Source organism: Salvelinus alpinus, chromosome 15 (assembly GCF_045679555.1).
Source record: "Salvelinus alpinus chromosome 15, SLU_Salpinus.1, whole genome shotgun sequence".
In the NCBI taxonomy this organism is placed as follows: domain Eukaryota; kingdom Metazoa; phylum Chordata; class Actinopteri; order Salmoniformes; family Salmonidae; genus Salvelinus; species Salvelinus alpinus.
This window is the reverse complement of record NC_092100.1, coordinates 44,154,885-44,178,260: the sequence shown is the minus strand read 5'-3', so window position 1 is coordinate 44,178,260 and position 23,376 is coordinate 44,154,885. Positions and strand designations below refer to the sequence as shown.

The 23,376-nt window shown below is 43.1% G+C and overlaps 1 protein-coding gene across 5 annotated transcripts in view; it reads right to left on the bottom strand.

The window, feature by feature from the left end:
- The window catches only part of LOC139540119 (furin-like), a 175,354-nt gene that overhangs the window by 8,774 nt on the left and 143,204 nt on the right, over positions 1–23,376 (bottom strand). For all 5 annotated transcript variants that reach the window (XM_071343697.1, XM_071343693.1, XM_071343694.1 and 2 more), the window contains exons 8-10: positions 20,205–20,377; positions 2,706–2,918; positions 1,357–1,457 (exon numbers count right to left, since the gene is read on the bottom strand). In XM_071343697.1, coding sequence (XP_071199798.1) covers positions 1,357–1,457; positions 2,706–2,918; positions 20,205–20,377 — 487 coding nt within the window. The remainder of the gene's footprint in view (positions 1–1,356; positions 1,458–2,705; positions 2,919–20,204; positions 20,378–23,376) is intronic.

The window sequence follows — 23,376 nt, the reverse complement described above, 5'->3', positions numbered from 1 at the left end:
GGTGGTTCAACAAAGTACCGAGTAAATACGTATGAATTCTACAGTTTTGAATTGTTTCTACATTTGCTTCTACATTTGCTTCTATTGTTTCTACATATAGTATGAATACTACAGTTTTGAATTGTCTACATTTGCAAAAATGTCTAAAAAACTATTTTTGCTTAGTCATTATGGGGAGTTGTGTGTAGATTGATGAGAAAAAACAATTTAATCAATTTTAGAATAAGGGTGTAACGTAACAAAATGTGGAACAAGTCAAGGGGTCTGAATACTTTCCGAATGCACCTTATACTACTATACACACCTTTTGTCTTTGCCCAGTGACAGTGTTTGTGGGGGGACAGTTAGGACACATGCCAGGCATGCACTAATGAAGATGTAGAGTGTATGAGCCTGAGGACTGACAGCTGACTGGATCTGACAGCCTATCAATAATGAGGGAGGAGAAACAAAGAGATGTAGGCTACTATAGGAGTAGTCTACAGACCTGATCACTGGCTGGCCATGCCAGTCTCACTAGCCACCACACACTATTCTTTTCAGGGCAGTTGTCTTATTCTATTGAGATACTATATGTTCTACTGAGAGACAAGTTAAACAGAGGTGTTCTACTGTTCTTGGGGGGGGCTATCCTCCTGTAGGTTTTCGCTTCTACCCCAGTTGTAACTAACCTGATTCAGATTATCAACCAGCCAATTATAAGAATCAGGGGCGCTAGATTAGGGTTGAAGCGAAAGCCTACAGGATGGTAGCTCTCCAGGAACAGGGTTGGAAAGCCCCGTTCTAGTAAGAGATGACAGGTTAACAGAGATATTAGCGTGTAAATGAGATACGGTTGGGGATTTGACATTATTTCACTATTCAAATAATATCATTACAATTTTCCGGGATAAAAAAACAAAACAAAAACAAAATAAAAAATGCTCTTGACCAATCAGAATGACGCGAATGCACATGGCAGAGGTAAACAGTGGACAGGATGCTTTTCTCCATAGTTTTTCGCCATGATAGAACTGATTCTGTTACAAAAATATTTTCTGGTGAGTATTTTGCATAGATCTGTCAGGGCTTGTTGAAACTCTGTATACGCCCTGTAGTTGCTATTTGAAGTGGGTGGAAATAGCATACTGATGTCAGGGCAGACAAGGGCTAAATGCGCAGCAGTAGGTCAACGAACGGTTATTAAAACTACATTCAAAAGTTTGTTTTATTTTAAAAAGTACTTCAAATGTCACATTGTCAAAATAAGCCTAAAAAGAAATTCTCCAAAAATGAACACTCACTCAAGTTATCGAATACTAATGACCGTTCGGATTTCCGGATAACTACGCCCATCCCTAAACAGAGATAACTCACTTGGCCTCCAGAGCCAGGGCGATGATCCCAGCAGCCAGGGGGGCCGATGCTGACGTCCCCGTGTGGGTGTCTGTACACTTCTGTCTCAGGTCTGTGGTCACCTAGGGGCAGACAAGAAAAAATAACAGTCATATAGATTCCTACAGAAACTGGCTGATCTAACATGCAACTGGAACAACTCATTTAAACGCATTACTTATCTATGCAAAATAAAGAGTTGTGAGTATGTAGATCTCAAGTCACGATTTTGACATTGGGTGACTTCTGCCTAGGAGGGACAAAAAGGTGATGGAGAAGAAAAGGGGGGGGCACAGCAAAGTCCAGAGTGTTGTACCTGTTGTCAGAGGCAGAGTTAATGAGGCATGTCTGGAGCAATGTGAAGACACATCAGGTATGACAGGCAGAACGTTAGCTAATCAACCTACAAGCTACTGTATGCCCCAGAACACTGAAAATACTACGGTCTAGTGAACACATCTCTTTAGAACCACGCTGAAAAGAGATGGCGTTCATTTTAAGGTATCAGGACTGGTTCTTACAGCTTACATCACTGGAATAATGACACAAAAGCAGAGGGTCTTCCATGAACTGAATCCATGAACTGAAACACCACCTGCAAGTTGGTCCTGTCACAAACATTGTGACTGGTTATTGTCTTGTAACCGTACTTATAACAGAGTATAAACATTGTGATTGATTGCTTGATTGATGAGTTTGTTGAGACAACAAGCAGCATGCGACTACTAAAACAGAAGTGCATTAGTTGGAGCGCTGTGCCTTCAGTTAACCACATCAGAGTGAGACAATGACACAGCCAGACTGAGAGACGTGTTTGTTCACCTGCAGCAGCCCTCTGGTGTGTTTGGGAGGAAAGTGGAGAAAGCGTTGAGTTTCAGGAGTATTCATATTAGTTGTGGTCAGGGAAGAGTGGTGTATATTAGTCACTAATAGTTTGGTATGAATCACTATCTGTTTCAAGTGGAGTTTTACGCTGCTGTAGGTATGAGTGTGTTTGTGTTTCAGTGTCAATCTGTTTCTATGAGGTTTCCTCTGATGTGTGTTGTAGCGATCCTAGAGGTGTGTGTGTGCGTTTCAGAGGTACTTGCTAAATGTTTCTGGTTGAGGTGGGTGTATTGATATGCTTCATTATTAGGAGACGGTTTTATGTTGTGCTTTCTGCTTTGTTGTATGTGATAAAGAGATCATCCTGGACCTCGAGGGATTACTAATGATGACTCACATCATCTGTTTCTCATTGGTGTTTCTAGAGCTGAAAATATGTGTGTTATACTGTATGTGTGTGTGTGTGTGTGTGTGTGTGTGTGTGTGTGTGTGTCAGTACTACTCACTATCTGTTTCTCGTTAGGGTTCCCAGAGCTGAAGGTGGTGGCGAGGGTGGAGGAGCAGGCCTCGCTGTACCAGGGCACCATGCCATACTGGGTGGTGCTGCTGATGGACAGGGTGTAGATGCTGTTGGTGTAACCATCACAGTTACAGCTGTCCTTCTCACGACCACCGTTCCCCGACGCCCACACAAAGATGGAGCCCAGCCCGCCGCGGCCCTGGAAATGAACACATATAGGCAAGGATGACACACGGGCATCTACAGGTGCTATTTAGAACCTAAAAGGGTTCTTCGGCTGTCCCCATAGGAGAACCCTTTGAAGAACCCTTTTTGGTCAATGTAGAACCCTTTCCACACCTTTTTTTCTAAGAGTGTAGAACACACACAAACACAGATAACACAGAGACAGAGACATACAGTATAGCACAGACAGACACACACACAGACAGACAGAGATAGACACATACAGTATAGCACAGACAGACATACAGTATAGCACAGACAGACATACAGTATAGCACAGACAGAGCCATACAGTATAGCAGACAGACAGACAGACATACAGTATAGCACAGACAGAGCCATGCAGTATAGCACAGACAGAGCCATGCAGTATAGCACAGACAGAGCCATACAGTATAGCAGACAGACAGTATAGCACAGACAGAGCCATACAGTATAGCACAGACAGAGCCATACAGTATAGCAGACATACAGTATAGCACAGACAGAGCCATACAGTATAGCACAGACAGAGCCATACAGTATAGCACAGACAGAGCCATACAGTATAGCAGACAGACATACAGTATAGCAGACAGACACACAGACAGAGACAGACAGACACACAGAGACAGACAGACACACAGAGACAGACAGACACACAGAGACACACAGACACACAGACAGACAGACAGACAGACAGACAGACAGACAGACAGACAGACAGACAGACAGAGACATACAGTATAGCAGACAGACATACAGTATAGCACAGACAGACACACAGAGACATACAGTATAGCACAGACAGACACACAGACAGACGCACAGACAGACATACAGAGACATACAGTATAGCACAGACTGACACACAGGCAGACATACAGAACAGCAGACAGACAGAAAGACATACAGAGACAAACAGTATAGCAGACAGACAGACATACAGAGACAAACAGTATAGCAGACAGACAGACATACAGAGACAAACAGTATAGCACACAGACAGATATACAGAGACAGAGTATAGCAGACATACAGAGACAAACAGTATAGCAGACAGACAGACATACAGAGACAAACAGTATAGCAGACAGACAGACATACAGAGACATACAGTATAGCAGACAGACATACAGTATAGGACAGACATACAGAGACATACAGTATAGCACAGACAGACACACATACAGAATAGCAGACAGACAGACATACATACAGATACATACAGTATAGCACACAGACACACAGACAGACATACAGAGACATACAGTATAGCAGACATACAGAGACATACAGTATAGCAGACAGACATACAGTATAGCACAGACAGACACACATAGACATACAGTATAGCACAGACAGACATACAGAACAGCAGACAGACAGAAAGACATACAGAGACAAACAGTATAGCAGACAGACATACAGAGACAAACAGTATAGCAGACAGACAGACATACAGAGACAAACAGTATAGCAGACAGACAGACATACAGAGACAAACAGTATAGCACACAGACAGACATACAGAGACAGAGTATAGCAGACATACAGAGACAAACAGTATAGCAGACAGACAGACATACAGAGACAAACAGTATAGCAGACAGACAGACATACAGAGACAAACAGTATAGCAGACAGACATACAGTATAGGACAAACATACAGAGACATACAGTATAGCACAGACAGACACACATACAGAATAGCAGACAGACAGACATACATACAGAGACATACAGTATAGCACACAGACACACAGACAGACATACAGAGACATACAGTATAGCAGACATACAGAGACATACAGTATAGCAGACAGACATACATAGACATACAGTATAGCACAGACAGACTCACAGACAGACATACAGAGACATACAGTATAGCACAGACAGACATACAGTATAGCACGCAGGCATAGATATAACACACACGCACGTTCAAGTGTGTGCATGTAGAGAGATGGATGCAGATGGAGTTTGTGTGTGTGTGTGTGTGTGTGCGTGCGTGCATCTGTATGTGTGTGAGTTTTCAGTTGAGAGACTGATAGTGTGAAATATTGCACCAGACAAGGATGTTTACCCCCCCATCCCTTAAAAGCCTTGACATCCTTTCACTGGATGTGATATGCTGTTGTATTCTTTCTGACACACACTGCACTGCTGGCGGCATAACTCTTAGTAATGTATCATGAACTATATGGTAGACTATTTACTGCTGCGGAAAAGCCAGTTAAAAAAATTATCACTTAAGTTAGTTCGATCGCATCGCACAACTGTCCCAGACTGTTTGGAATATTTATTTCCAGCACAGAATAGGTCTATTTTTGTACTACGGGGAATAGTAGATTGACATATGCTAATGCTTTTGCTGTTCGTTAGAGCTACTCATCTTGTTGGCTGACAAAAAGTAAATGTGGACAGTTCTTCCAATATCTATTTATTTATTTAACCTTTATTTAACTAGGCAAGTCAATTAAGAAAAAAATCTTATTTACAATGACGTCCTACCCCAGCCAAACCCGGACAATGCTGGGCCAATTGTGCGCCGCCCCATGGGACTCCCAATTACGGCCGGATGTGATACAGCCTGGATTTGAACCAGGGACTGTAGTGACACCTCTTGCACTGTGATGCAGTGCCTTCGACCGCTGCGCCACTCGGGAGCCCACTAAGTAATCGAATACTAATGTCCGTTCGGATATCCGTGCTCATCCCTAATGGAGAAATAGAGGGATTGATTGAAAATGTGAAAGAGGTTGCATAAAAGAGCAGGGGCGAGAAAGAGATATGAAGGGAAGGAGGGGCTAGATAGGCACACACTGTGTTGTGCCTCAACTCCAGCTGAGACTGAGATGAGAAACAGTGGAGGTGGGCGTGGGAGTGCCAGCGACATGAACAAAACAAATCATATCTCACACATGCACACGCATTACAGTACTGCTTAGGGAACGCAGCCACAGTCTTTATGGATCTAAAGTAGTGCTGTGAGAATGTTATTTCCTAATCCCTGTCCCCTGTGGAGGGTTTGTCCCAGCATGTGACTCAGTGGGACTCTCCTGCTCTCTTCAAAGCTCACCAGTCATGATACCTTAAAAAGAAGACCATCTCTTTTCAGCATGGTTCTACTGATGCATTGCTTTGTTTTCTTATGGATTACATCTAAATCAACAGGTATTCCCCATTTCAAATCATTATGGGAATCTTTTCAGTAAAACAGAAAATGTCCTGTTTGCTGCAGGCTATTATTTTCTTTCCATCGGTCCATTATCCTGGGAGTGTTAGATGTGAGATTTATGTTATATGAATCATATTTCTTACATTGAAACTCCCTCTCCCCACATTCTTACAGCGATGGCTGTCCTCTATTCCCTTCCTATCTAAATCTAACTCTGTGTCAGCCATTTTGCTCCCATTTCTCCTCTGCCATTTGTCATTGCACATTTGTTTCAAGTTTCAAAGTTTATTCGCCACGTGCACAACAGGTGTAAAACAGTGCAGTGAAATTCTTACCTTGAGAGCTCTTTCCCAAAAATAGTGATAATAATAATAATAATAATAGAAATAATAGAAAATAGTATATTTTTTAAACACACAATAACTACGATGAGAGTTAAAGAAACACGATAATGCAAGTATATACAGGTCAGTGCCAGTACCTTATTTTATTTTTCAATGTGCAGGGGTACTGGAATGTTTGAGGGTTTATACATAAAAAGTGACTAGTAGTAGGATATACATGTTAACAGGGCTGAAAAGTGACTAGTAGTAGGATATACATGTTAACAGGGCTGAAAAGTGACTAGTAGTAGGATATACATGTTAACAGGGCTGAAAAGTGACTAGTAGTAGGATATACATGTAAACAGGGCTGAAAAGTGACTAGTAGTAGGATATACATATAAACAGGGCTGAAAAGTGACTAGTAGTAGGATATACATGTTAACAGGGCTGAAAAGTGACTAGTAGTAGGATATACATGTTAACAGGGCTGAAAAGTGACTAGTAGTAGGATATACATGTAAACAGGGCTGAAAAGTGACTAGTAGTAGGATATACATATAAACAGGGCTGAAAAGTGACTAGTAGTAGGATATACATGTTAACAGGGCTGAAAAGTGACTAGCAGTAGGATATACATGTTAACAGGGCTGAAAAGTGACTAGTAGTAGGATATACATGTTAACAGGGCTGAAAAGTGACTAGCAGTAGGATATACATGTTAACAGGGCTGAAAAGTGACTAGTAGTAGGATATACATGTTAACAGGGCTGAAAAGTGACTAGTAGTAGGATATACATATAAACAGGGCTGAAAAGTGACTAGTAGTAGGATATACATGTTAACAGGGCTGAAAAGTGACTAGTAGTAGGATATACATGTAAACAGGGCTGAAAAGTACCTAGCAGTAGGATATACATGTAAACAGGGCTGAAAAGTGACTAGTAGTAGGATATACATATAAACAGGGCTGAAAAGTGACTAGTAGTAGGATATACATGTTAACAGGGCTGAAAAGTGACTAGCAGTAGGATATACATGTAAACAGGGCTGAAAAGTGACTAGCAGTAGGATATACATGTAAACAGGGCTGAAAAGTGACTAGCAGTAGGATATACATGTAAACAGGGCTGAAAAGTGACTAGTAGTAGGATATACATGTTAACAGGGCTGAAAAGTGACTAGTAGTAGGATATACATGTAAACAGGGCTGAAAAGTGACTAGCAGTAGGATATACATTTAAACAGGGCTGAAAAGTGACTAGCAGTAGGATATACATATATAAACAGGCCTGAAAAGTGACTAGTAGTAGGATATACATGTTAACAGGGCTGAAAAGTGACTAGTAGTAGGATATACATGTAAACAGGGCTGAAAAGTGACTAGTAGTAGGATATACATGTAAACAGGGCTGAAAAGTGACTAGTAGTAATAGGGACACCTCCCTATTATTGAGTTGCACCCCCTTTTGCCCTCAGAACAGCCTCAATTCATCGAGGCATGGACTCTACAAGGTGTTGAAAGCATGCTGGTGTTGAAAGCGTCAACATGCTGGATCATGTTGACTCCAATGCTTCCCACAGTTGTGTCATGTTGGCTGGATGTCCTTTGGGTGGTGGACCATTCTTGATACACATGGGAAACTGTTGAGTGTGAAAAAACAGTAGCGTTGCAGATCTTGACACACTCAAACCGGTGCGCCAGGCACCTACTACCATACCCCGTTCAAAAGGCACTTAAATATTTTGTCTTGCCCATTCCCCTTTGGCACACATGACGGATTCACCTGATCAATCTATGTCATGGAAAGAGCAGGTGTTCCTAATGTTTTGTTCACTAAGTGTTAATATACTAGTGGTAATATATACATGTAAATAAGAGTAATTGTGACCAGTAGCAGGATAAATAGGTAAATACTAATGGTAATGGCAATCAATAATCAATGGACAGCAGCGTAAGGGAGTAATACATCTAATCAATAAGGCCAGCATCCCGGAGTGGCCTCTTCACTGTTGACGTTGAGACTGGTGTTTTGGGGGTACTATTTAATGAAGCTGCCAGTTGAGGACCTGTTTCTCAAACTAGACACTCTAATGTACTTGTCCTCTTGCTCAGTTGTGCTCTGGAGGTCTCCCACTCCTCTTTCTATTTTGGTTAGAGCCAGTTTGCACTGTTCTGTGAAGGGAGTAGTACACAGCGTTGTACCAGATATTCAGTTTCTTGGCAATTTCTCACATGGAATAGCCTTCATTCATCAGAACAAGAATAGACTAACAAGTTTCAGAAGAAAGTTCTTTGTTTCTGGCCATTTTGAGCCTGTAATCAAACCCACAAATGCTTATGCTCCAGATACTCACCAAGTCTAAAGAAGGCCAGTTTTATTGCTTCTTTAAATTAGCACAACAGTTTTCAGCTGTGCTGACATAATTGCAAAAGGGTTTTCTAATGATCAATTAGCCTTTTAAAATTATAAACTTGGATTAGCTAACAACGTGCCATTAGAACACAGGAGTGATAGTTGCTGATAATGGGCCTCTCTACCCCTATGTAGATATTCCATAAAAAATCTGCCGTTTCCAGCTACAACAGTCATTTACAACATTAACAAGGTCTACACTGTATTTATGATCAATTTGATGTTATTTTAAGGGACAAAAAATGTGCTTTTCTTTAAAAAACAAGGACATTTTTAAGTGACCCCAAACTTTTGAACTGTAGTGTAGGTATTCCTCTTGTCCACGTGTGAGAGGGTAGTGTGGAGTGCATTGTCTGTTGATCTGTTGGGGCGGTATGCAAATTGAAGTGGGTCCAGGGTGTCTGGGATGATGGAGATGATGTGTTCTTGGGCACAGGAATGATGCTGGTCAGCATAAAAAAAGTAGGGATTACAGACTGGGGCAATGAGAATGCGCCCTGGAATACCCTATAGCCCCGTGGCCTTGTAGAGTGTTGACCAGGTTAAAAACTTTACTTACGTCGACCTCGGAGCGCGAGATCACCCAGTCCTCTGGGACTGTAGGGGCCCTCGTGCACAGCTCGAATAAATGTATTGCGTTCGACTGGTAGGGAGGCATCATTGGATAGATCATGGTTAGGTCTACCTTTGTAATCCATAATGGACCGTAGCCCTTGCCACACGAGTCGAGTGTCGGTGCCGGTATAATAGGATTCCACCTTGTTCCTATATTGTCCTTTTGCCTGTTTGATGGCTCTGTGGAGGTCGTAGCGGGACTTGTACGTGTTCGTCTTTAGCCGTAGCCTCGGGGTTGGCTGCAATAGCCCTGTGTGCGGTAGCTCTGTCCTTTAGTTTAGCGCATATGTCAGTGTTAATCCAGGGCTTTTGATTGGGGAAGCAGTGAATCTTCACTGTGGGGACAACGTCTGCAATGTATTTCCTGATGACGCACGAGACGGAGGTGGTTAGTGCGTCGATGCTATCAGCAGAGTCTCAAAACATATTCCAGTCAGCGCTAGCAAAGCAGTCCTGAAACATAGCCTCTGATCCTGTAAGCAGGATGCAGGAGTATAGAGACATGATCTGATTTGCCGAAGGGGGGACAGGGGAGGGTCTTGTATGCTTGTTTGTGGGTTGAGTAACAGTGGTCTAGGACTTTATCAGCCCCAGTGGAGAAGGAGATGTGTTGATACATTTTTTAATTTTTTAATATTTTATTTCACCTTTATTTAACAAGGTAGGCCAGTTGAGAACAAGTTCTCATTTATAACTGCGACCTGGCCAAGATAAAGCAAAGCAGTGATCGGTAAGCAGCTCAGACAGCTGATGCTTAAAGTTAGAGAGGGAGATATAAGGCTCCAGCTTCAGAGATTTTTGCAATTCGTTCCAGTCATTGGCAGCAGAGAACTGAAAGGAAAGGCGGCCAAAGGAAGTGTTGGCTTTGGGGATGACCAGTGCAATAAACCTGCTGGAGCGCGTGCTACGGGTGGGCATCACGTGTCTTAGTAACGTCGAATTAAAATCGCCAGCAACAAGAAAAGCAGCCTCTGGGTGCATGGTTTCCTGCTTGTTTATTGCCTCGTACAATTCATTAAGTGCCAGCTTGTTGTTGTTGTCCTGAAGTGGAATATATTCAGCAGTCATGATAACAAAGAAAACCCTTCTACCCAACCCTTCTACCTCCCGAGAGGTAGAAGGGTCAGTATTTGATCATCAGGTATTCCAAGACGGGTGAACAATAAGTAGAGATATAGATAATTTATCGCCCTCCAGGTTCCCTTGGAGAGTTCATCAATGAGCTTGACGCCCTGATAAGTTCCTTTCCTGAGGATGGCTCACCTCTCACAGTTCTGGGTGACTTTAACCTCCCCACGTCTACCTTTGACTCATTCCTCTCTGCCTCCTTCTTTCCACTCCTCTCCTCTTTTGACCTCACCCTCTCACCTTCCCCCCCTACTCACAAGGCAGGCAATACGCTTGACCTCATCTTTACTAGATGCTGTTCTTCCACTAATCTCATTGCAACTCCCCTCCAAGTCTCCGACCACTACCTTGTATCCTTTTCCCTCTCGCTCTCATCCAACACTTCCCACACTGCCCCTACTCGGATGGTATCGCGCCGTCCCAACCTTCGCTCTCTCTCCCCCGCTACTCTCTCCTCTTCCATCCTATCATCTCTTCCCTCTGCTCAAACCTTCTCCAACCTATCTCCTGATTCTGCCTCCTCAACCCTCCTCTCCTCCCTTTCTGCATCCTTTGACTCTCTATGTCCCCTATCCTCCAGGCCGGCTCGGTCCTCCCCTCCTGCTCCGTGGCTCGACGACTCATTGCGAGCTCACAGAACAGGGCTCCGGGCAGCCGAGCGGAAATGGAGAAAAACTCGCCTCCCTGCGGACCTGGCATCCTTTCACTCCCTCCTCTCTACATTCTCCTCTTCTGTCTCTGCTGCTAAAGCCAATTTCTACCACTCTAAATTCCAAGCATCTGCCTCTAACCCTAGGAAGCTCTTTGCCACCTTCTCCTCCCTCCTGAATCCTCCTCCCCCTCCTCCCCCCTCCTCCCTCTCTGCTGATGACTTCGTCAACCATTTTGAAAAGAAGGTCGACGACATCCGATCCTCGTTTGCTAAGTCAAACGACACCGCTGGTTCTGCTCACACTGCCCTACCCTGTGCTTTGACCTCTTTCTCCCCTCTCTCTCCAGATGAAATCTCGCGTCTTGTGACGGCCGGCCGCCCAACAACCTGCCCGCTTGACCCTATCCCCTCCTCTCTTCTCCAGACCATTTCCGGAGACCTTCTCCCTTACCTCACCTCGCTCATCAACTCATCCTTGACCGCTGGCTACGTCCCTTCCGTCTTCAAGAGAGCGAGAGTTGCACCCCTTCTGAAAAAACCTACACTCGATCCCTCCGATGTCAACAACTACAGACCAGTATCCCTTCTTTCTTTTCTCTCCAAAACTCTTGAACGTGCCGTCCTTGGCCAGCTCTCCTGCTATCTCTCTCAGAATGACCTTCTTGATCCAAATCAGTCAGGTTTCAAGACTAGTCATTCAACTGAGACTGCTCTTCTCTGTGTCACGGAGGCGCTCCGCACTGCTAAAGCTAACTCTCTCTCCTCTGCTCTCATCCTTCTAGACCTATCGGCTGCCTTTGATACTGTGAACCATCAGATCCTCCTCTCCACCCTCTCCGAGCTGGGCATCTCCGGCGCGGCCCACGCTTGGATTGCGTCCTACCTGACAGGTCGCTCCTACCAGGTGGCGTGGCGAGAATCTGTCTCCGCACCACGTGCTCTCACCACTGGTGTCCCCCAGGGCTCTGTTCTAGGCCCTCTCCTATTCTCGCTATACACCAAGTCACTTGGCTCTGTCATATCCTCACATGGTCTCTCCTATCATTGCTATGCAGACGACACACAATTAATCTTCTCCTTTCCCCCCTCTGATAACCAGGTGGTGAATCGCATCTCTGCATGTCTGGCAGACATATCAGTGTGGATGACGGATCACCACCTCAAGCTGAACCTCGGCAAGACGGAGCTGCTCTTCCTCCCGGGGAAGGACTGCCCGTTCCATGATCTCGCCATCACGGTTGACAACTCCATTGTGTCCTCCTCCCAGAGTGCTAAGAACCTTGGCGTGATCCTGGACAACACCCTGTCGTTCTCAACTAACATCAAGGCGGTGACCCGTTCCTGTAGGTTCATGCTCTACAACATTCGCAGAGTACGACCCTGCCTCACGCAGGAAGCGGCGCAGGTCCTAATCCAGGCACTTGTCATCTCCCGTCTGGATTACTGCAACTCGCTGTTGGCTGGGCTCCCTGCCTGTGCCATTAAACCCCTACAACTCATCCAGAACGCCGCAGCCCGTCTGGTGTTCAACTTTCCCAAGTTCTCTCACGTCACCCCGCTCCTCCGCTCTCTCCACTGGCTTCCAGTTGACGCTCGCATCCGCTACAAGACCATGGTGCTTGCCTACGGAGCTGTGAGGGGAACGGCACCTCCGTACCTTCAGGCTCTGATCAGGCCCTACACCCAAACAAGGGCACTGCGTTCATCCACCTCTGGCCTGCTCGCCTCCCTACCTCTGAGGAAGTACAGTTCCCGCTCAGCCCAGTCAAAACTGTTCGCTGCTCTGGCACCCCAATGGTGGAACAAACTCCCTCACGACGCCAGGTCAGCGGAGTCAATCACCACCTTCCGGAGACACCTGAAACCCCACCTCTTTAAGGAATACCTAGGATAGGATAAAGTAATCCTTCTAACCCCCCCCCCTTAAAAGAGTTAGATGCACTATTGTAAAGTGGTTGTTCCACTGGATATCATAAGGTGAATGCACCAATTTGTAAGTCGCTCTGGATAAGAGCGTCTGCTAAATGACTTAAATGTAAATGTAAATGTAGAGACTTCCACTGTGTTAGAGTCTGCACCAAGGGTTGGAACCGGTTCAGGGAACAGAACTGAAAAATAACAAAATGATTTGAGGAACAGAACCCGAACCTGAAACTAAAGTGATCTATACTGTTCCGGAACAGAACATATTTTTAAAGCATGGGAACCGGTTAATAATGTTATTTTAAGTTCAATATTTTTATTTACTTAGTCCCACAAAAATCACAACAAAGCGCCTATGCAAAGCCCTAACTCTGTCACTCAAACTTATTCCAGCGTCTGCCTGCCAGCTGGAAATCTTTGCCAGAGTGTGTGTATGCTGGGATTACACGAGATCTGAATGACATGGGTAATGTATTGGGTGTTCTGTAAACTCGTCCCCAGGCTCAATTGCTACTGCATATAAAGACTGGAAACACTGTGCAACAAAATAGGACTTGAAAGGGACGTGGGTAAAAATAGAGTTGGTAGAGAGAGAGCCTGCCACAGCTGTATTAAAATGCAGAAAATCGTCAATCAAAGTAAATGTTCTATCATAGTGCCAATATTATTTTTGGGTAGCCCAATTGATTCCAAGATGCATACTTTTCGATATCCCGAACTCACTTCCTTGTTTAGCCTAAATCACTTGCGCTGCTCGCACTTTGAAATCCAGAGTTCAAGTTCAACTTTCAACTTTTATTTGTTACATGGACATGTACAGTGAAATGCTTAACTTTCAAGCCCCACCCAACAGTGCAGTATTCAATATCAAAATATTATAACAAAAAATAACATGAGATATAAGGAATAAGTGAGGAAGCTACAGCGCATTCAGAAAGTATTCAGACCCCTTGACATTTTACATTTTTGTTACGTTACAGCCTTATTTTCCCCCTCATCATTCTACACACAATACCCCATAATGACAAAGCAAAAACAAGTAAACCCCAGAAATATCACATTTACATAAGTATTCAGACCCTTCACTCAGTACATTGTTGAAATACTTTTGGCAGCGATTATAGCCTTGAGTCTTCAAGGTTATGACGCTACAGGCTTGGCACAACTGTATTTGGGGAGTTCCTCTGCAGATCCTCTCAAGCTTTGTCAGGTTGGATGGGGAGCGTCGCTGCACTTGAAATTGAGCTCAGGTGCATCCTGTTTCCATTGATCATCCTTGAGATGTTTCTACAACTTCATTGGAGTCCACCTGTGGTAAATTCAATTGATTGGACATCATTTGGAAAGGGACACACCTGTTTCTATGAGGTCCCACAGTTGTCAGAGCAAAAACCAAGCCATGAGGTTGAAGGAATTGTCCGTAGAGCTCAGAGAAAGGATTGTGTCGAGGCACAGATCTGGGGAAGGGTACCAAAAAATGTCCACAGCATTGAAGGTCCCCAAGAACACAGTGGCCTCCATCATTCATAAATGGAAAAAATGTGGAACCACCAATACTCTTCCTAGAGCTGGGCGCCCAGCCAAACTGAGCAATCGGGGGAGAAGGGCCTTGGTCAGGGAGGTGACCAAGAACCTGATGGTCACTCCCCTCAGCACTCCAGAGTTCCTCTGTGGAGATGGGAGAACCTTCCAGAAGGACAACCATCTCTGCAGCACTCCACCAATCGGGCCTTTATGTTAGAGTGGCCAGATGGAAGCCACTCCTCAGTAAAAGGCACATGACAGCCCTCTTGGAGTTTGCCAAAAGGCAGCTACAGACTCTCAGACCATGAGAAACAAGATTCTCTGGTCTGATGAAACCAAGATTGAACTCTTCGGCCTGAATGCCAAGCGTCACATCTGAAGGAGACTTGGCACCATTCCTGCGGTGAAGCATAGTGGTGGCAGCATCATGCTGTGGGGATATTTTTCAGCGTCAGGGACTGGGAGACTACTCAGGGTCGAGGGAAAGGTGAACAGAGCAAAGTACAAAGAGATCCTTAACGAAAACCTGCTCCACAGTGCTCAGGACCTCAGACTGGGGCGAAGGTTCACCTTCCAACAGGACAAGGACCCTAAGCACACAGCCAAGACACCACAGGAGTGGCTTCGGGTCAAGTCTCTGAATGTCCTTGAGTGGCCCAGCCAGAGCCCGGACTTGAACCAGATCTGACATCTCTGGAGAGACCTGAAAATAGCTGTGCAGCGACGCTCCCCATCCACCCGTTTTTGCTTTGTCATTATGGGGTATTGTGTGTAGATTGATGAGGGAAAAAACTATTCAATCAATTTTCGAATAAGGCTGTAACGTAACAAAATGTGGATAATTCAAGGGGTCTGAATACTTTCCGAATGCACTGTATATAGGTAACTGCCAAAATAAAGGAAACACCAACAAAGTGTCTTAATAGGTTATTGGGCCACCACGAGCCAGAACAGCTTAAATTCACCTTGGCATATATTCTACAAGTGTCTGGAACTATATCGGAAGGATGCGACACCATTCTTCCACAAGAAATTCCATAATTTGGTGTTTTGTTGATGGAAAACACAGTCTCAGGCACCGGTCCAGAAGCTCCCATGAATATTCAATTGGGTTGAGATCTGGTGACTGAGACGGCTATGGCATATGGTTTACATTGCTTTCATGCTCATCAAACTATTCAGTGATCACTCGTGCCCTGTGGATGGAGGGCACTGTCATCCAATGGGGCATAGCCATGGTAGCCAAAATAAAAGTAGATTTCTGCGGCCTCTGCAGAAGTCAGATCGTTCATACTTCTTGCGCTTTGGGGAGCTGTCATATGTATCCAATAAATTGGTCTTCACCACTCATAGTGATTCAGGGCTAATCTCTATAGCTAGCCAGCTAATTACGACTAGCAACTAGCTAAACTAAAAGATAAGACCTTAACTTTTCTGAGATTGAGATGCTGTAATCCGTTTCCCGATGCTTGACACTGAAGTTCAGTCAAGATAGCATGATGTAAAAAGGTGGCCCCTTCCATAGATGCGGTAAAGAGGTCAATGGAACTTGACCAAAACAAAAGAAATGCCATGGAAACTCGCTGGGAAAGATGCCGTGAGGAAAAGATGCCGAATCGCCTCATTGCAGATTTAGGCTATTGTTTATACGTGTGTTTCACATAGGTAAAAATTGGAGTATAATGTTTGTATGATGTCAACCTCAATACATGTTCATGTCATCAATCAACTGCACTATGCTACCAGCTTACACGAATGGAAGTTAGCATTTAGCAGTCACTTCTTCTAAAACTGAAAAGGGATAACTTCTAACTGTTATGCAGCGAAAACAGACAAATATATTCAAACCGGACTTTAGTAACCACATTGTTAGCCTGTAACAATACATCAATCATGACAGATTTCACAAATATCCACTTTGTTAAATCAGATTTGTTAAATGTGTGCCAATCCAGCATTCTGCTATCCCCGTTTAATTGACCTCTATACCGCATCTATCACCATCCGCATTGTTACACATTTTTAGAGGCGCACGGAATTGCCATACAAAGATCGATTTAGCCTCTTAAAGCCTCTGGAGGCTCCACAATTGCGTGACACCCTCCTTACGGACCCTCCGCACTGCATTGCTGGATCAAGCATAAATCATATTTAATGGCCTGCCTGGCATTTTTATACATGACCCTAAGCATGATGGGATGTTAATTGCCTAATTAACGCAACAACCACACCTGTGTGGAATCACCTGCTTCAATATACTTTGTATCCCTAACTTAGTCAAGCGTATATAAATTATTTTGGTAGTCACCTGTACATGTAAAGAGGGCTGAAAAGTGACTGGTAGCTGGAATATATAAATACATATGGTAATATAGAGAGGGAGGTTCTAAAGGTATGCTAGATGGTGATTCGAAATCCAGAGGATTGTTTCTAAAGGTTATATGTTAGATGGTGGTGGACAAGGATCAGCCAATTAAAACCAGTGGTTGTTTTGTCCGCTCCCGTCATAGACTTCCAGTCAAGTCCCATTCTGAGGCGCTCGGAAACCAGACGTCTCGACAGCGAGAGAGCCGGCTGGTGGGTGAGATTAGGTGTTCTGGCCTGGTGTAACTATCATGTCAGACCTACAGCGTATTCTCTGCTAAGCTAATAACAAATGCTCTGAGTAAACTGATCAAATAAAGCAGAGGTGAATAGTTACAGTTCTGGCATGATATGACAGTTCAACCTGGTGCTCCAGGCCAGAACATACTCTAGGTCAGGTATGGTGGTTGCATCGCTTGCCACAGAGTTTAATACTGTTTAATTTAGATACACCTTCTACTAAATATTATCATGGAAAACCTAATTATTTTGAAGATAATTTGTGATAATGTGTGTAAAATGTTAAATTTTAAACAGCAATAACTTGTTTCCAATTAAAAAATTCCCTGGTGGACCATACAGTTGTTCCTATTCTACCCTTCTTATGTGTATGTGTCTTTAAAACAACATCTGGTAGGTATAGGGCTGTGGCGGTCATAAAATGTTATCAGACGGTTATTGTCATGCAAAAGAAAGCAGTCTTTTGCATGACAATAAACACGTTTAGCATCTCCAGTCCTCCAGACATACAAGCCGCTGATCCACGGCTTTGGAACATCTATGCTGAACAAAAATATAAACGCAACATGTAAAGTGTTGGTCCCATGTTCCATGAGCTGAAATAAAAGATCCCAGAAATGTTCCATACTCACAAAAAGCTTATTTCTCGCAAATTTGTTTACAAACCCGTTAGTGACCATTTCTTATTTGCCAAGATAATCAATCCACCTGACAGGTGTGGCATATCAATAAGCTTACTAAACAGCATGATCATTACACAAGTGCACCTTGTGCTGGGGACAATAAAAGGCCACTATAAAATGTGCAGTTTTGTCACACAACACTGCCACAGATGTCTCAAGTTTGGCATGCTGACGGCAGGAATGTCCACCAGAGCTATTGACAGAGAATTTAAAGTTAATTTCACCCCATAAGCCGCCTCCAACGTTATTTTAGAGAAATTGGCAGTACGTCCAACCGACCTCACAACCACAGACCACATTTAACCACGCCAGCCCAGGACGTCCACATCCGGCTTCTTCACCTGCGGGATTGTCTGAGACCAGCCACTCAGACAGCTAATGAAACTGAGGAGTATGTTTGTCTGTAATAAAGGCCATTTGTAGGGAAAAAAACTAATTCCAATTGGCTGGGTCTGGCTCCCAAGTGGATGGCCAGTAATGTGAAATTCATAGATTAGGGCCCGATTCATTTATTTCAATTGACTGACTTACATGAACTTTAACTCAGTAAAATCGTTGAAATTGTTGCATGTTGCGTTTATATTTTTGTTCAGTATACATTTGAAAAAAGTCTAATAAATCCATTTAATATACACCATCACAATAAATGCATTGTTTATTTTGGTCAGGTCTAAAGAAACAAACATAATATGAAGAAAAAGTATTTAAGAGGAACATATTGGAGTTGGCCTACTGTAGGCCTATGTTATCTATGTATGCTCCATGCCGTAGGCTGTAGGTTTGTTAATTTAGCTGACAAGATATGCTTATAAGTCCCCATGACACTATTGTATTTTATAGTAAGAAGAATATAATTGAACTTAGCTGAATAAAATAGAAAGGATATGTTTTCCATTATGGAGCGAGAGAGCATATGAAGTGGCTATGTTGAGCGTAAAAGGGATCATTTGGTCCTATATTCTAGATTTTGGCAACTTCAGTTGTGAATGATACAAACCTTAGAATGTCTTAGAAATCAAAACCTATTTGGGCTGCATGGTGAGACTATAGGCTATTGGTGATTTGAGAAAGTAGAAAAAAATCTTGCGCTCCATTTCTTGCCTCAGGCTGCACAGCTGTTCTCTCATCAAGTCATGATATTTTCACCCATCAGACTATTCTCAATGTAATGTTGTTTTTACTAATGTCAAATTAATTTAAATTTAGAATGGCCCATTATGAAACGGGCAGGAACAGGGGAAGTGGAAAAAATACATGTAATCTGTATGCGCTTGAATAGCGAATGAAGGCTGCACGGTTTCCCATCGGTCTGTTTTGTAGGCTACTTCTGGTTTAGTGGCAAGATATTCTGCTGAAGGTAATGTGTCACCCAATGAATTATAAAAAATATAAAAAGGCTATTCAAAAATTGTAAGCTAACTGTAAGCCGCCCTGCACAATCAATGAACCAACAGCATCGCCTAGGACTATACAAAATGGATAGACATTTTGGAGTGTAGCATAAGGTAACCAGTCTATCCAGTATGCATAATAATACAGTCCACACTCAAAGGTGATTACTAGAATGTGTTTAATTTTGGAGTATAGGCTAGACCAATTATGTACCAGACATCTTAAATCAGTTTTGTTTGATGTTTTTCTGCCATGTGTAATATGCGGTACAGCTATGTACTGTATAATGGCACAATCATACTTTTTATATTTATATTTTGGGGAGGGGGGGCTTGGGCTCATAAACTCTAATATGCTTATGGGTGTTTTTAATTAATCATCAACTTAGAAAGCGCTGTCCATTTCGTTGTGTTAGGCTTTGAAACAACATCCACAACAACCATGTTTTACACTGTTTCAACCTGCTGTTGAACTTCTTTCTTCAAATTGATCATCACAGTGAGGTGAGTTGTAAAAGTACAATAGGCCTACTGTTTTGATGATAAGTGTTTGATGTGACTTTCGATTGCATTTGCATTGATGTCAGAGTGGTTGAGGGACAATAGAGCCCTGAGTACCAGGCCATTAACAACGTCGTTAGCAAGTTGGGTACTACCAAAGCATGTCCAGAGTGCATAAAAGGAGATTACCATGACTCAGGGGTCACATAGAATTTTTCTGCGGTCACGACTCATGAATGCTGGTGTGGCAATAATAAGGTCATCGCAACAACCCTAGGTAGGTATGCATCATAAACCATGTGTGCTCCAGTAATGAATTAGCTCCACTGACTGACCTCAGTGACTCCTCGGAGGAAGGCCTCCTTGGCCAGCTTGGCGGGGCCGTCTACCGTCTTCCCATCATCCTCTGGGCCCCAGCTGGCACTGTAGATGTGGATGTGCTGCGAGTTGAGGCTGAGGGAGTGGGCCTCCACCACGTCTGTCACCTCTCCGTCCAGCATACGCACACCTGAACACACACACGCAAGGTCAGTACACAGATCGAGAGAGAGAGACAGGTGAAATTAGAGGTAAAATAAAGTAGACAGACAGGTAGGGTGAGACAAAGGGAGAAAGAGAGGTGACAGAAAGAGAGAGACAGAGAAACAGCATGAGCGGAGAAGAGGTAGGGTGCTATAAACATGATGCAGTTGGGATACAAAGCCTTTTGTGTCCGGCTGTCATATTGACAAACACACTGGGGAGACAAAGGGCTTATGAGCCTGTCACTCTGCCAGATGTGATGAGCAATTGTACTCTCAGACACAAGCATGCAGACGTGTGCTCACTTACTCACAGGCACACACTTTTTACTGTTGTAGCTATAAACAAGCACAGCTGGCCATTAAAACAAGAGTCAATACCTTCATTAAACAACCAGGTAGGAAAACATACATCTCACAAACACAAGATTGACAGAACATTCCTTCTGACGAACAAGTGCGGGAGGGTTTTAGGGTTTTTACGGTGCCTCCAACAGTGTCTGTGACCTGAGGGAAACCAACTGGCCCAGTAGCAGGGTCATTCATTGAAATCATTGCCTTCTTTTTTAAAGTAGAAATTGTGCACCAATATTGAATTTTAAAAGCCAGTTATATTAAATAAAGTGCCCTTTTAATATAGACCACATGGAGATTTCAATAAATCCAAATTTGTATATGAATAAAGACTTGTGAAATTGTCAAAATTATGCATTTTGACATGTCCCTCTGTGTATCCTCTGTGACTTCTAGGAAGATTTTAACTGCAAAATGTCTCCAAGTTTTCACCATCATTGTAAAACCTTTGTTGCTTTGGCATTGTCATTTCTGAAGATGATTATTTAATGTGATTAGTGATTCATTTACATCTGTCCTTCATTTTAAGGTCAACCCTGTTAGAGAGAATAGTCTATGACTGGGGTGGCTGGGGTATTTGACAATTTTTAGGGCCTTCCTCTGACACCGCCTGGTGTAGAGGTCCTGATGGCAGGAGGCTTTGCCCCAGTGATGTACTGGGCCGTACGCACTACCCTCTGAAGTGCCTTGCGGTCGGAGGGCGAGCAATTGCTATACCAGGCAGTGATGCAACCGGTCAGGATTTCCCTTTGAGCATGGTGAAGTTATTAATTGCACTTTGGATGGTGTATCAATGAACCCAGTCAGTACAAAGTCTTTCCAAACTCAGTTGCCAGAAAGGAAGGAAACCGCTCAGGGACTTCACCATGAGGCCAATGGTGACTTTAAAACAGTTACAGAGTTTAATGGCTGTGATAGGAGAAAACTGAGGATGGACCAACAACATTATAGTTACTCCACAATACTAACATAAATTAAAGAGTTATAAGAAGGAAGCCTGTACAGAATAAAAATATTCCAAACATGCTTCCTGTTTGCAATAAGGCACTAAAGTAAAACTGCAAAAATGTGGCAAAGAAATGAACTTTATGTCCTGAATACAAATGTTACATTTGGGGCAAATTCAACATAACACATCACTGAGTACCACACTTCACATTTTCAAGCATGGTGGTGGCTGCATCATGTTATGGGTATGCTTGTCATTGGCAAGGATTAGGGAGTTTTTGGGGGTTAAAAGAAACAGAATAAAGCTAAGCACAAGCAAAATCCTAGAGGAAAACCTGATTCAGTCTGCTGGGAGACAAATTCACCTTTCAGCAGGACAATAACCGAAAACAAAAGGCCAAATATACACTGAAGTTGCTTACCAAGACAACGTTGATTGTTCCTGAGTGGCCTAGTTACAGTTTTGACTTAAATCGTCTTACAAATCTATGGCAAGACTTCAAAATGGCTGTCTATCAATGATCAACAACTAACTTGACAGAGCTTGAAGAATAAAAAATAAACGGGCACATATTGTACAATCCAGGTGTGCAAAGCGCTTAGAGCATGTGTCAAACTCATTCCACGGAGGGCTGAGTCTGTGGGTTTACGCTCCACCCTTGTACCTGATTGATGAATTAAGGTCACTAATTAGTAAGGAACTCCCTTCAGCTGGTTGTCTCGGTCTTAATTGAAAGGAAAAACCAAAAACCTGCAGACACTCGTCCCTCTGTTGAATGAGTTTGACACGTGAATTAGTGCATCGAATTGTATCATATCAAATCGCATCGATTTGTTCATATCGCAATGAATCCCATCGATTTGTTCCTCTAACATTTGTTGCATACACACATTAATTTTCTATTCTAAATTAAAATCTGCTGCTGATGCCCCTCAATATTTATCTGAAAAGAATTGCTGAAAAGAACCCCCATCTCATAATCGAATGGTTTAGCCTGTTTGGAAGTGTTGATGGACTCATAGTGAGCTTATCTTCTTCTACCACTTAGACTATGCAGTGCAGGTAGCAAATTTACAATTTCATTATGCAATTATACATTTTACCCTGCATATCTAAAACTATCAAAACTATTGCTGATGGTGAAACTGAACAATCAAAATAAAATCTAATGATCAGCATGTAGCCTCCCTATAGCCAGATGAGAGTTGTTTCTCTGGTGGTAGCTTAGGCTACTTTAATTCTGCTAAAACAATTTTCAACAGTGCATTTGATAAAAATAACTGAGCAAATTACATTTGTTGTCACTCAACTAATAAAGCCTAATATTGAGCAAGCCATTTTACAAACATTTGAATGCTGAAGCGCAGATATGCCAGATCAGGAATAGGCTTACCTGTCATTGGCCAGCGCGCACAGTTTGACTACGCTACTGATATTGCCTGGGGTTGTTTGGCATGCCAAATGACTTGCAGATTAATGACTGTCAACATAATTACATGCTTAGTTCGACACTGAAGGAGAGGACGCAGTTGTCACAAAATATTAGGTATTTTTGGAAGGTAGAAAGCAAGTAATTTGAGCAATAAACATTTGTGAAACGCCGATTCGTAATGTTTGAATCGATTTTCTGACCGATGCATGCTCATGCATTTGGATCGGTTTGGAGTACCCGCAGACTGATGC